The sequence below is a fragment of the Nycticebus coucang genome, chromosome X (assembly GCF_027406575.1).
Source record: "Nycticebus coucang isolate mNycCou1 chromosome X, mNycCou1.pri, whole genome shotgun sequence".
In the NCBI taxonomy this organism is placed as follows: domain Eukaryota; kingdom Metazoa; phylum Chordata; class Mammalia; order Primates; family Lorisidae; genus Nycticebus; species Nycticebus coucang.
In genome coordinates this window covers 159,674,923-159,689,146 of record NC_069804.1, presented here as the reverse complement: position 1 = coordinate 159,689,146, position 14,224 = coordinate 159,674,923, and the positions used below count along the sequence as shown (strand labels likewise).

Below are 14,224 nucleotides of genomic sequence, written 5' to 3'. Positions count from 1 at the left end.
GAAATTTAAATATTTATTTTTTAAATCCACAAAACAATGGAGTATGCTTCACTTAGAAACAGTTTACAGGACTAATAACTACAGTGATTAAACAATATAATTTGTATTTGGGATGCAATTATGTCATAAAATTTCAAATAATCAGTTTATAAATTTGTTGCTTTTACTTCTACAAAAATATTCATTTAAATCCATGATATGAGTTACAAAATTAATTTCCAAAACTCTACAGATTAGAAACTATAATTGAGTTTCAGTTACATAGCAAGTGAGAAACTTAACTGAACCATTATTTGAAAATACAACACATTAAAAGTCATTGTTACAGTATAGGCACCAATTAAAATAATTTTCTTGGCATATGATACCACAATGACTTTCTCAAGACATTATTTTTTTAAAAGAGAGGATGTAATGGCCACTTTGACTAAAAACTGAATTCTTTACCTGAAGAACATTTTTCTTTTCATATTTGGCATTTATTCAGATAAAAATGACTTGTGCAAAAACCAAATTGTGCAGATCCAAACAATAAAACATTAACTATCAAAACTAATTCATATCAATAATTCTACAACTACTGATATACAGCCCCAGTTCAGATCTTAGGCAGGCATAATATATATATTGGGCTTAAAAGAAAAAGGTATTACCCACTTAACAGTTCCATAAATATAACTGAAAATTAATTGTACAATTGAACTTACCCTTGAATGGACAAAAATCATCTTGTACTATGGTTATTTTCATATGAACTAGAAAATGCTCATTTAAATACTCTTTCAAAAAAAGAACAAATGATGCTTATGTACTGATAATTATGAAGAATAAAACTATAAATAGTTTATAGCACAATTCACTACCATGACAAAAACATGCTGGTTTAAGTTACATTTATACCTGTTGATCAGGTATTCAATCACATGACAATTGCTTTTTTTAAAAAGCTTTCCAAATCCAAACATATAATATGCAATTTGGGCTGAAGATTTAAAAAATGAAGCCACACTAATTATCCCAGTATTACCAAAAACCCATCCTTAGCTAAATGATCTTGCTTGAAATTTCTAACCACGTTAAATAAGGGCAATTGCCTCTAAAGAGAAGGTAAATACTGCACACCAAGAGGTACTTCTGTTGCTACATCTTGCCTGTAAATGCTTCAGACACAGGGCTCTCAAATGTCATAATCACTGAGCTTCCTGGAATATCATCCCAACTTGGTAGAAGAGTCAATACTTTTACAGATTTCGTTTCCAAGAGCATTGACATTTTAACAAGGTACAACTTATTTTCACCTCCCCACCAATAGTCATTTTTTGAATACATTAAAAAAAAGCTTTTTGAAGCCTGATGATTTACTAAAGTTGTATATTTAAGATGACTTTGAAAGACCTGCATGTTTCATGAATGTAACAGTTAACTAAAGATCAAAACGTGAAAGGTATTCACCCTAGTGACTTAAGAAATAACAATACTTAAAAGCAAAACTGTATCTCAACATTTACTAGAATACAGGTGAAACTATAGTATTAAAAGTTATCCCTTACAAAATAATCTCTTTAAAATAGAAAATGATAAACACCATCACAAAATAGTTGAATAGCTTCTTCTAAATCTTCAATGTTGCAAAGATCCAAAAGGCACATGGAGATCATGAACTAAGCATTGCTAAGCTTGAAGTAGCTTTGGTGGGTTTCTTTGAGTCCATATGAAACAAAAGCCAATAATAAGTTCCTTAGGAGGATTCATCTGCTGAACACCTAGAAAATTAAGAAAAACTTAAATCACTGTACAATATGCATGTTTATATATCTCATTTGTATGAACTCTGCAATGAATAAACTGATTCAGCAAATGAGATAAGTACTTTCTATTGACTCTCATCATGTAGATATTAAAATATAAAACAAAAATTCAAAAATCACTTTTGCACCTGATTTTACAACTTCCAATTCGATTGATTGCAAATTGGAAAACAGATGGAAGTTTTCCATTGAAATATAAGGGATTTTAAGAGGAACTTTAGTTTATGAGTACAAGTGGGCCTTATCAGATAGAAAGCTCTTTGAAAGTATGTGATTTTACAGGCCAATTAGTTTGCTCCAACTTGATCCCAGTGAGATCACAAATACAAAGAAATATAAAATGCATTAAGAAGAGATACAATGAGGTTAAAGCTAAAATTAGTACCATTTTAGTTTATAGCTTGCTTGAGCTAAGGAGTATGTGTGTATGGGTATGTAAAGGTCTTATTTAAAAACATTTAAAGATTAAATGTAAGAACTTTTTTAACTGCGAACAAAATCAAGATAATACTTCAAGAGGTAGCAATAAAAATACAGTAGAACATATGGGCCCTTTAGTACCTCTGCCTAAAAACCTTTTCTTGCCAGATGTGGTGGCTCATGCCTGGAAGGCCAGCACTCTGGGAAGCTGAGACAGGTGGATGGCCTGAGCTCAGGAGTTTAGATCAGCCTGAACAAGAGCAACACCCCATCTCTACTAAAAAAAAAGAAAAACCAGCCGGGTGTTGTGGTGGGTGTCTGTAGTCCCAGCTACTTGGGAGGCTGAGGGAAGAGGTAAAACCCAGGAGTATGAAGTTGCTGTGAGCTATGACACCACAGCACTCTACCCAGAACACAGAGAGACTCTGTCTCACCCCCCTCCCCACAAAAAGACGTTTTCCTTAACGTTTCAAACTCAGGAACTTTAGCACTAGAACTATGGGAATAGTGGTTTTTCTTCAAATTCTGAGAGCAGTGTCAAGAATGAAAGCATTCCCAAGTGATGTTTTACAAGGGCCCGGATAAGAATATGCTCAGGGACCTTTTCTCTATACTCCTACTTGAAGGGAAAGAGATATAAAACCAGGCCACTGGGTGGCACCTGTGGCTCAAAGGGGTAGGGCTATGGCCCCATAAGCTGGAGGTGGCAGGTTCAAACCCAGCCCTGGCCAAAAACAAAAACAAAAACAAAAAGCCAGGCCATTTATGAACTGGAAAACTACCTTATCATTCCAAAAGCTGATGTTTAAATGGACAACAAACAAAACTGTTTTTTTTTTTTTTTGTAGAGACAGAGTCTCACTTTACTGCCCTTGGTAGAGTGCCGTGGCATCACATGGCTCACAGCAACCTCCAGCTCTTGGGCTTACATGATTCTCTTGCCTCAGCCTCCCGAGCAGCTGGGACTATAGGCGCCCGCCACAACGCCCGGCTATTTTTTTGTTGCAGTTTGGTCGGGGCTGGGCTTGAACCCGCCACCCTCGGCATATGGGGCCGGCGCCCTACTCACTGAGCCACAGGCACCGCCAACAAAACTGTTTTTAAGCATACAACTATGTATCAAAAGGTCACTTCTTAAGGAATACTTCAAGATAAGAATACTGTATCATAAATTAACAGCCAACCAAAAATGCAAAATAATTTTTAAAATAAAAGTTTAAGCTTACTTCTGAAATTTTTCAATTAATTTCTTCACCATTTTGTCTGTGATGCCAGGACAGGCAGCTTCAGCCACAGCAATACTTTTCTCGAGTTCTTCAATTGCCCGATTCCTGCTAGCATTATTTTCATCCTGCTGTTTAAGCTGAGAAAGATTAAGAGTTATAACATTTAAAATATTATATACTCTTTAACATAGATATTCAACGCTAATGGACCTGCACTTACCTCAGCAAACGCAGGTGTGATTATCATTGACAAACAGCTCAGGGTTTGCACAAGATCTTGTTCCTTTGAACAAATAATGTAGAATATACACATGAAATTAAACTACTCATGCTTTTCTTATTCTATAATAAATGTGAACTAATTTGAATCTTCCACTGCCCAAAGTCCCTATATAAAGTAAGTCCCTATGCGTTCTTTCTATCAGTAACCCTTATTCATCATCCAGAAGTCTTTTAACTTCTAAGGTTATAATAAATATCTATGATTTCCTGGGCTTATGTGTCTCTAGGTGAAATGCATTTAAAAAATACCAATGACTTTTTATTAATTAGCTCAAAACCAATAACAAATGAAGAATACTTTGTACATAGTGAGGCAGACAGGCATTTAGGCGTGTTAAATCCTAACAACGTGGAGTCATTATAATCTCACAACACAATTTTTAAAAGTCTATCAAGAGGGAGTGATCATCTCCATATACATACTGCGCCATTCTGTAGTTTCTTTGCATCAGGCTTCTTCCGCACAGTGGTAAAGCTCCATTCAGGATGAGTATTATTTTCCTTACTTGTGGATTCCCTAAGGAGGTTGCCAAAGACACTTCTATAAATTCTTAAATGATTCAGCTTGGTGGAAACACAAAATCAATGCAAGTGGACTTGGAAGAGGTAATTGTGCCAATGCTTAAAAACTCATAGTATAAAAAAACACTTGATCTCAGTTTTAGGGGAATACTACATTTTACAAAAGAATAGCACTTGTTCCCAATTCTAAGTGTCCTTCAGAATCCCACTGAGACTTTCTACCATATATAAATACTTGTCTCCCATCTTTCCCTAGACTGAATTAGGAGCTCCAGTAGCAGACTGTGATTTGCTTTACAGTTCCTTGGGGGACTCATGGGCAGCTAAGGCTAACAACCGTTAGAACAGGGTACAAGATATCCTGATTTGTTTTATCTTTTCAAAGCCTGGACAATTTCTCATAAATGAGAGAAGGTAAAGAGTATTATCTAAAGAAATTTGGTGTTGCCTTTGTGCCAATTTAGCTGGTAGAGGAGTAAATTCTAGTATAGCCTATATAGACTTTTCTGGACTAAATCAAGTCAGGGTCTTAGAGTTTGAATTGTTCATATAAATGCTCTGTTAAACACCATAACTTTTTCAAGGGGTAAAAATCATGCATAAACGAATATTTAAATGTACCAGTCTGATCATGGTTTGGTATGTGGCCAAGAGGTTGGAGAAGTGTGGAGGTCAGTTCTCTAGAGGGATTTTGCAGGCTGTCATCAAAGTGTGAGAACACAGAGTTCCTTATTACTTTGGGCAAACAAATATAACACCTTTAATTGAATCGTATTCCAAAATTTTGTAATATACTCAAGTATCCACTAGGGGTTAGACTGAGACCATTTAAAACTAGAGCTATTCACTTTCAAGAAAAACATGTTTCCAAATTCATTGTATTCCACAAACTGTGACTGAAAAAAGACTTTTACAGTTTCTAAGGTGAAACCTCAGAATATGGTTTATATTTTTTATGCCAGAACAAGCACACTGGATTATAGCTAAAAGATGTGCAATATTAAGACGGGCTCCCTACATAGAAATTAACAATTTGTACATACGAATCAGAGCCCTCGGAATCCGAATCATCATCACTGTGCCCTTCTGCCTTCCATCTTTTAAATCGATCTATCAGTTCAGTCAGGTAAGAAGTCTTCTTTGAATTTTTCACAATGAATTTGTGTTTCAGAAGTTCTTTAGCTGTAGGACGCTAAAAAAAGAAATAAAGATACATGACTATTTCTAGACTCTTTACGGTTACAAGGGATGGTAAAAATCATTAGTATAAAGCCAGAAGGCATAAAAGTGTGTCTGTAGACATGAACAAAAAATACTGTAGGAAAATAGCCAATTCTATTATTAAAGTGGCTCAAGGCAAACAAATTAAATGTACTACTTACCCCAATTTGGGAAATCCTAATGGTCAGAAAGTGGCTTACCTACCAGCAAACTGATAGGCAGGAACTTCTCAAAAGCAGAGAAACACAGGATTTAGAAAGTAAAGTAAAAATTTAAAAACATTTCCAAAAAATGCTTTAATGTACTTTAATTGCATTTACTGTAAATTGGAAAAAGCTGGTGAATACTAATGAGGCTGTAATTCTGTTATTTGCGCATATCTTATGAACCCATTTTTTTCATGTATACATTAATGCATTTATGGGGTACAATGTGCTGATTTCATATAGAATTAGCAATGCTTACATCACACTGGTTAATAGATACCTCATCTCGTTTACTTAGTTATTGTGTTAGGACATTATTTATTTATTTATTTATTTTAGAGACAGTGTCTCAGTTTGTTGCCCTCGGTGGAGTGCCATGGCATCACAGCTCACAGAAACCTCTAGCTCTTGGGCTTAGGTGATTCTCTTGCCTCAGCCTCCCAAGTAGCTGGGACTACAGGTGCCCGCCACAATGCCCGGCTATTTTTTGTTGCAGTTTGGCTGGGGCCAGGTTCGAACCCACCACCCTCAGTATATGGTGCCGGTGCCCTACTTAGAGTCACAGGTGCCACCACCTAATTTTGTTCTTATTTGCGCGCATCTTATAATTCCTTTTCCATCATGCATCAATTCCCATTGTATCTAAATACACACACCAGGTGCCCCTTTTATTTTATTAATATCCTAATGTTTATTATCAACTTAAAATAGTTATATAAAGCTTAGGCAGTTCTTGCATATTTCTAGTCTCTAGAAGTCATAGGTAGTTTTATTTTAACAGTAAAACAACTATAATCAAATTTGCCAAGTAAATGAGTAAAGCTCACTGGACTAGGAAAAAGTATACAACTTCATGCTGACAGATCTAAACATTAAAAAAAAGCGTTGGAGCTAACGGATGTCTTTAAAAAGTAAAAACACTAAATAAAAATAGTTATACATAACTTTCATTAAAAATGAAAACACAGTTGAATAAAAGCCATTGTATTTATATGTATACTTTAATTATGATGTAATATAAAATGAACTTTATTTCTCAAATGTCCTTCCCCTTGAAATACAAAATGATAAACAGAATAAGGAAGAAGTTGGAGACCAAGCAAAAGATACAAGGAAAAGAGAAAAGGAACTGAGTATCTGGTTAAAAATTGAACAGAGTTACCAAAACAGAGGGAAGAACCCGGATTCTGAATGCATCTTACACTATTTTCACATGCACTGTACCCCCACCCCCCGCAGGGAAAGCTACTTTATTATAGAGGTAGATCTAAGAATGGAAAGCAAATAGTAGTAATAGCAATATATACTCACAAATGATGGGTCTTTGTTCAGGCAAGCATCAATGAACTCCTTAAAAGACTTAGTAAAGTCTCCAACAAGAGTTGGAGGGTTGTTTTTTGGAATAAGAAACAGAACTCGCATTGGATGCATATCAGAGTTAGGTGGCTCTCCCTTGGCCAGTTCAATAGCAGTAATTCCCAGTGACCAAATGTCAGCCTAAGGTAAGAGGAAAAAAAAAAAAAATATATATATATATATCACCTTGAAACTCCATTCCAATACATTGCCACAAAAAAGCCTGTGGAATCTAATGGTCATACACAGTATTAAAGTCTCTCGAGAAATGTCCTGCTCTCAAGGGGCTTATATTCTATTAGGAGAGACAGATAAATAGATAATGTCATGTCAGATGGTGCTAAGTTCTGTGAAGAAAATCATAAAGCGAAGTAAGAGAATAACAAATGATGGGGTCAAGGGGGTTGCAGAGTTACATAGGATGGCTAGGGAAGAATTCTCTGTGTTGGTGATATTTCAGCAGACACTTGATTGGAAGGAAGGTTGTTCCAGACAGAAGGGCAATTGCACAGGTCCTGATGCCAACGTGTACTTGCCATGCGTGAGGACCAATAATGAAGCCACTGTGCTGAAGCAGATAGAGTGTGGAAGAAAGTGATGAGAGATGAGACTGGGGGGCAGACCATGGCCAGATCACATAGAGCCTTATATGTCACAGGAAGGATTTAGGATTTTATTCCAAGTGGGAAGGAAAGCCACTGAAGTAACAGGTTCCAAAATATTACCAGCGTCAAAGGAATTTAGGATTAAGCAGCTAAATATGATATAATTCTAGCTCAAGAAACACTTGTAAAAGAAGGAAAAATAAGGCAGTTTTTTAACTATGCTATCTACAATTTACTAATGAAAACAAAAGTTTGTACAGGCGATACTTTACTTTTGAGTCATAAGCTGACTGTTGAATAACTTCAGGAGCCATCCAAAATGGAGTTCCCACAAAGGTATTTCTTTTAATTTGTGTATCTGTCAGCTGGCCAGCAACTCCGAAGTCGGCAAGTTTAACATCTCCTTGTTCTGAGAGCAAGACATTGGCAGCTAAGAGGAAAAAGAAAAAAACTCAGCTTCCTCAGAATGCACCTATTTCTCTCAGGTTCATATTAGACTTTTGTGTACCTTTTATGTCTCGGTGAATTTTCTTCTCTGAATGCAAATAGTCCAGACCTTTCAAAATTTCCTTTAGCATGGTAGCAATCTGGAACTCATCAAATGGACCAGCTCGAAGCTTAAGGGGCAAAACACACACACACACACACATATACACACATGTATATAAGCTTGAAAACATAATATTTAAAATTGTTATCTTTGAAATAAGAGAATCCCTTAAGATACATGAAGCAGTTCCGTTTATTAAACCAATATTTAAACAAATTAGGAAAAATTTAAATGTGAAGGAAGAACAGAAAAAGTTAAGTCAAAGGACTGAACAGATCTTTAAACGATTACATTTAACATTCAAAGATAATACAAGTGCTTTTCCCGATATACTAGGGTCCAAATTCTGAGGTTCCTAAATACTTACAAAGGTTTGACAAATATGCATGAATGACAGAACAAGCTATCTCTTTTTTTCAAACGGAATAAAGAAATAAATCAGCTAAGTTTGCACATTTGCTGTTAAAAAGTTTTTACATATTGACATTAAGCTGATTTTTAGATGAGATACCCATAAGATTCCCACAGCAACTATTTAATCAGATTCATCAACATTTATGGGTTTCAATAATATTGTGAAGAACAGACCCTTTTTGAGATTCAAATTATAAATTTAGCCAGGAATATAATAATTAAACTATTCGGACTTTCATTATAATTTTTTTTTGAATCATAGAGGGATAATGTTTTTCAAATAAATGTAACACATTTTCCTTTCTTTCCCCATCCCTGTACCAGAGCCAATAGTTCCAACTGAAATACAAGGAAAGCAATGATTAAGTTTCAGGAGAACTTGTAATGGAATATCTGAAAATTTCCCTTTAAAATAAATGGTTATTTAAAAATTCTGGTACCTAATAAAGCACAAACAGTGGACTGTACAATATTATTACAGGAAAGGGTGGGAGTCTAAAGTCAGAGCCGAGGTAGAGTTCTGTTTGCTGTAAGGAAGGAAGAAGTGGTGAAAATCAAACATTGCCCACTCTGCCTCACCCTGGGAGGGATCCACAGCTCTTTGGCACCTTGTATATTTCATCTTTCATGAATGCCATATTTATACCGAATAAAGGGCACTTTCATGTTGAAATTCAGCTACTTAAAATAGAACCCATACTTCGGTCTCACCATTTAATATTAACTGTGGCCTGGGTATATAGTATACTCCAGGGATGTTTGTAATTCAATAGGTCCCTTTCCTAGGTAACATTATCTATTTACTTTTAAATCTATCAACTTCCACCCCAAATGTTTCTATTTAAATAGTAGTGATTAAAGTAGTTTCTAATGTTTTTTAGAAAAGGTTAAAATGGCATATTATCTTATTGATGGCTGGCAATAAATTGCTGAGGTACTACCAACTAACTGAAGGACAAATGACATACTGCTTAAGATTAATATTTAGAATCACCTGATCATAAAAATGTTGGCAGGGCCAGGAGGGCCCTTGGTTACTTACAAAATAGGACAAAGTCCATAAAGGGGTACTAGCTATCATTCTGAAGGACATTTAAACACAGCATGAATAAGCCAGTATATTACCTAATATAGAATTTAAAACAAACACAGTATATGTCAAGAAAACACAAGAAAAAGGGGGAGTCCTAAAGATCCATGAGCTTATCTGCTGTGTTTAAGATTAGTTTAAAATTCAATGAAAGTAAAATCTCCAGGATTGGTGCCTGTAGCTCAAATGGCTAAGGCACCAGCCACATACACCAGAGCTGGCAGGTTCGAATCTAGCCTGGGCCTGTCAAACAACAATGACAGCCACAGCCAAAAAATGGCCGAGCATTGTGGCGGGCGCTTGTAGTCCCAGATACTTGGGAGGCTGAGGCAAGAGAATCGCTTGAGCCCAGGAGTTTGAAGTTGCTGCGAGCTGTGATGCCACAGCACTCTACCCAGGTGACAGCTTGAGGCTCTCTCTCTCTCAAAAAAAGAAAAGAAAAAAAGAAAGAGTAAAATCTCCATCAAGTGGGTACTGGAGGAGGATGGGAAGAAAGACTCTGGGGCAGAGAAATGGGGATGGGATAGTAGTATGGGTGAGTTTTTCTGATTTATTATAACACAGAAAACTTTCCCTAACCTTGTGGTTAGTGTGTTTCTTTAGACATGTTGATAACAATTAAAGATGGAGAACAAAGGGAGTTAGAAAGGGAAAGAAGGTAAAGTAGATGGAACAGAGGTTGTTTTTCTATTTCTAATACAACCTTGGAGAGATAATGCCAGGATGTTTGCCTACTGTCCTGGAGTGCGTAATGGAACTTCTCTCCAATGATTGGAGATGTTGCCATGTCTCTAATAGGTGATATCTGTGCCCCAGGGCAGCATATTGCATCTGATACCAAATGAGGATATGTAAGAGAGAGAAATTCACTCTTTCAAAAACCGTGCAATCGTGGGCCTGTGAATCCTCCCCATATGCTCCTTTGACTTATAGGAAGTTGTCTCTAGTATGCTGTGATAATTATGCCTGCTCTTCTGGCTAGCATACTGTTCCCACTTTATTTTCTTAGTGTTCATCTTTTATTCTATTCACCTTATTATATGTGTTTTTGTTGTAAGCCACTGCAATTCTTTTTGGAAAGGAGTAGGATAAAATACATTCAAGGAAATAATGTACAATGTGCTCCCTATCTGCTCACACGCAACTAATTGCTTTTTCAAGAACGGGAGAGACTCTTGAGGTATACTCTATATAATGCTGAAATAACTGACATGTCATAATCTTATGTTATTCCACTAGTCAGGCACCAGGTACCACTTCAAAGTGAGAAACACCGTATGCTCAATATCCCTCTTGTGTCCCCTTGTTCCTAGTAGCAGAGTCCTTCTATATACCTAATCCTGTCTTAGATTACCCACATGATAGTATTCATCTATACAGGAATACACATGGAAAAGGAATCGCACATTTTCCATTTTTTCATTAATTCTTCTCCCTATAAAGTCCAGTTAAATGAGGTTTATAATTAAATCACAATATTATCAACTTTCAGAGCTAGAAAAACAAAACTAGAGATTACTAATCCTATTTCTTCATTTTACGTTTGAGGAAATTAAAGCACAAAGAGATTAAATGGCTTGGCTGATACATGTATTAGCCAGGCAATCAGTGGTACCCTGTTTCCCCCAAAATAACAGTGTCTTATTTTAAGGTGTGCTCCCAAAGATGCGCTAGGTCTTATTTTCAGGGGACGTCTTATCTTTCCTGTAAGTAGGTCTTATTTTCGGAGGATGTCTTATTTTCGGGGAAACAGGGTAGAACTGGGGATAAAAGTTTTTTTATTCTTAGCCAATATTGTGCTAAAAACATTTTTGATTTGTTGACTTGATACAAACTGTTATTTGTTTTATTAAGAACAGATTAGAATGGCAGGATGAGATTAAAAATCTCACAATCATGTCACTTGGAGATTTCATAGAACTGATCAAACTGCTACTACTACAGGATACAGACTGGGGATTTTAGTTGGAGTTAGGTCAGTGATGAACACTGGTATCATGATCTTGATGAACAGAATGAACTAGTTTTGCCAATGCCTACAACACAGGGAAGAGATGTGGTGAGCACCTTGGGGGACCAGAAAAAGTAACTGATCAATTTGGAAAGGCCTCTTAATAATCAAAAGATGGAACAATTAAGATGTTTCTTGTGGAGCTAATGAACAAACTATTGTATAACAAGACTCTCTGACTAGACAAATAAAAATGAGATTATTTACTTTCAAGAGCAAAATGAAGCCTAACTGCACATACATGAAGGATTATTATACAAAGAAACACCAGAGGTGTCCTCTCATGACAGAGGAGAAAGAAAAAAATACACTCAAGCTTTAGGATTCAAGAATTAAATTAGACACAAGGAAGGATTACCAAACTTAGCAACTGATTAAATTGACATAAATTCCTAGAAATAGAGAGGTTGTCTATCAAGTTTAAATACTATTTCTTTAGAATGGCTTAAGTATGGTTCTGCCTAAAGGAAAGAAAATCTCTTATAGCCATTTCTGTTGATAGCATTAGGTGAAACTGAGTTGGCAGTCAGAGTTAAGGCCTTTTAAAAATACTTAATGACTTTTAGTTAGGAAAACTCATTTCCACTTAAAAATATAATTAAATATTATTCAGTTGTAATCTAAAACACTCTGTCCTTATAAATAGCATACTCTATAATTTTAAAGGCAGAAGCATGCAAATAAAAGACATACCGTATTAAAGAAATAACTTAATTCAACTTCTTTGTTTTATAGGACACCCAAGTCCAGGAATTTTGACTGATTGTCTGGTTCACAGTCAGATTTAGTTATGAGTAAAACCAGCACTATCACCTTAAACTCCCATAGGCCAGCCCAGTGGTATTCTATTACACAGTTTCCTCTCCTAATGCATATTAAATTTTAATATAATGGAATATTAATAAAGGTTTGTAAAGAAAGAAATAAGAACAACAATGATAGGATGACACTAACTTGGGGAGAGCAAGTGTTTCTCAAAGACATCCTGTGTATAAACACACTCGATCTTAGCCAGAAGGCCAAGAAGCAATGCCGTGTATAAACACATATTCATTGAATGAAATTTTCCCACACTCTGCAGGATTTTGGCATTCTGATACCCCTGCCCACTAAGGCAATAGCACTTCAAGTCATTGTGAAAACCAAAAACACCATAACATTTCAAAATGACCTATAGAGGTGTAGGTCTTCTCTGGAGAACTGGATCTGCAGGCCTACTTGGTCAGACCACTAGAACCACTATCTCAGTCAGTTTGGGCTGCTATAACAGAATATCACAACAAATATATTTCTCACAGTTCTGGAGGCTGGGAAGGAAGTCCAACATCAAGGTGCCAGCAGGTGTCTGGTTTCCAGATGGCCTTCTTCTCACTGTAGCTTCACATGGTAGAACGAGAACTAGAGAGCTCTATGCATTCTCTTTGTCAAGGGCACTGATCTCACTCATGAGGGTGCCACCTTCATAATCTAATGACTTCTCAGTGGCCTTACACCTTCCAATACCAACACATTGAGGGTAGAATCTTAACATATGAATTTTGGGAGGACACATTCTGTCCATAATAACCACTTTCAGTGACAATTATCTATATTACATATTTTTTTAAAAAATCTAAGAGCACTCAGTATATCCAGAGATAAGCTTACAAAGTCAAACTCAAAACTGATAGCAATTGACAAACACCTACTTCTAACCCGAGGGATTTTATTTTATTAAGCTATTTGCATTTCTTATATACTCTTAGAATATCAGCAACATGTTCAAACCTACAATATATCTGGTACCTACATAAGATCCTGAAGAGTTAATATGAACATATTAACCAAAGAAACTACTTAGCTTGCCCAAAAGACATTGTTTACTTCAATTAAAAGAACAGAAAGTTTAGGTATGTATGAAGGTGTGTACATAGGTACAGGTGTGTAATTTCTTATAATACTTACAAGATCCAGTGCAGAACCACCACCCAGGTATTCCATTATTATCCATAACTTAGAACCCTGTAAAGTCATGAAATAATGTAATAATTACAAAATAACATATTAGCAAAAATATTAAATAATACATACTCATGCACAGATTCTAAAATATGTTTAAAAGTAGTTATTTGGAAATTGGAATATATTTTTATCCATAGAGTATTACAAATAAAAGTAAAGTTCTCAGCTCAGATTCTTTCTCCAAACTCATTTAGCCTACCATATAGCGATATAGCTAAAAAAATTAAGGTATTATTTTCTATTACCAAACTATTAGTAATTTTTATAAATTTCAGAAAAATAAATCATAGCATTAAATTATTATCTTGAATAATACTGAAAAGCAAAAAGACAGCTGCATTAAAGAATGAGGAGCTAAGTGGAGACTGGTAGAAATTACGAGTGTTCCACACGTGATTCAGAGTTTAAGGACACTAGATATTCTGCTGTATTCCAGTTGTTGGCTTTCATTGGTTTTAATTTAACTTCCCAACATTTATCAACCATGATTAATTGATATTTATTTTTGGTAC

At 35.7% G+C, this 14,224-nt stretch overlaps 1 protein-coding gene across 1 annotated transcript in view; it reads right to left on the bottom strand.

The window, feature by feature from the left end:
* Nucleotides 1-14,224, bottom strand: part of STK26 (serine/threonine kinase 26) — a 59,964-nt gene continuing 45,740 nt past the window's right edge. Inside the window, exons 4-12 of the mRNA XM_053580014.1 lie at nucleotides 13,656-13,712; nucleotides 8,155-8,263; nucleotides 7,919-8,076; nucleotides 6,997-7,182; nucleotides 5,302-5,450; nucleotides 4,160-4,253; nucleotides 3,675-3,737; nucleotides 3,455-3,591; nucleotides 1-1,763 (exon numbers count right to left, since the gene is read on the bottom strand). Of these exons, the coding sequence (XP_053435989.1) occupies nucleotides 1,739-1,763; nucleotides 3,455-3,591; nucleotides 3,675-3,737; nucleotides 4,160-4,253; nucleotides 5,302-5,450; nucleotides 6,997-7,182; nucleotides 7,919-8,076; nucleotides 8,155-8,263; nucleotides 13,656-13,712 (978 nt within the window). The 3' untranslated portion in view covers nucleotides 1-1,738. The remainder of the gene's footprint in view (nucleotides 1,764-3,454; nucleotides 3,592-3,674; nucleotides 3,738-4,159; nucleotides 4,254-5,301; nucleotides 5,451-6,996; nucleotides 7,183-7,918; nucleotides 8,077-8,154; nucleotides 8,264-13,655; nucleotides 13,713-14,224) is intronic.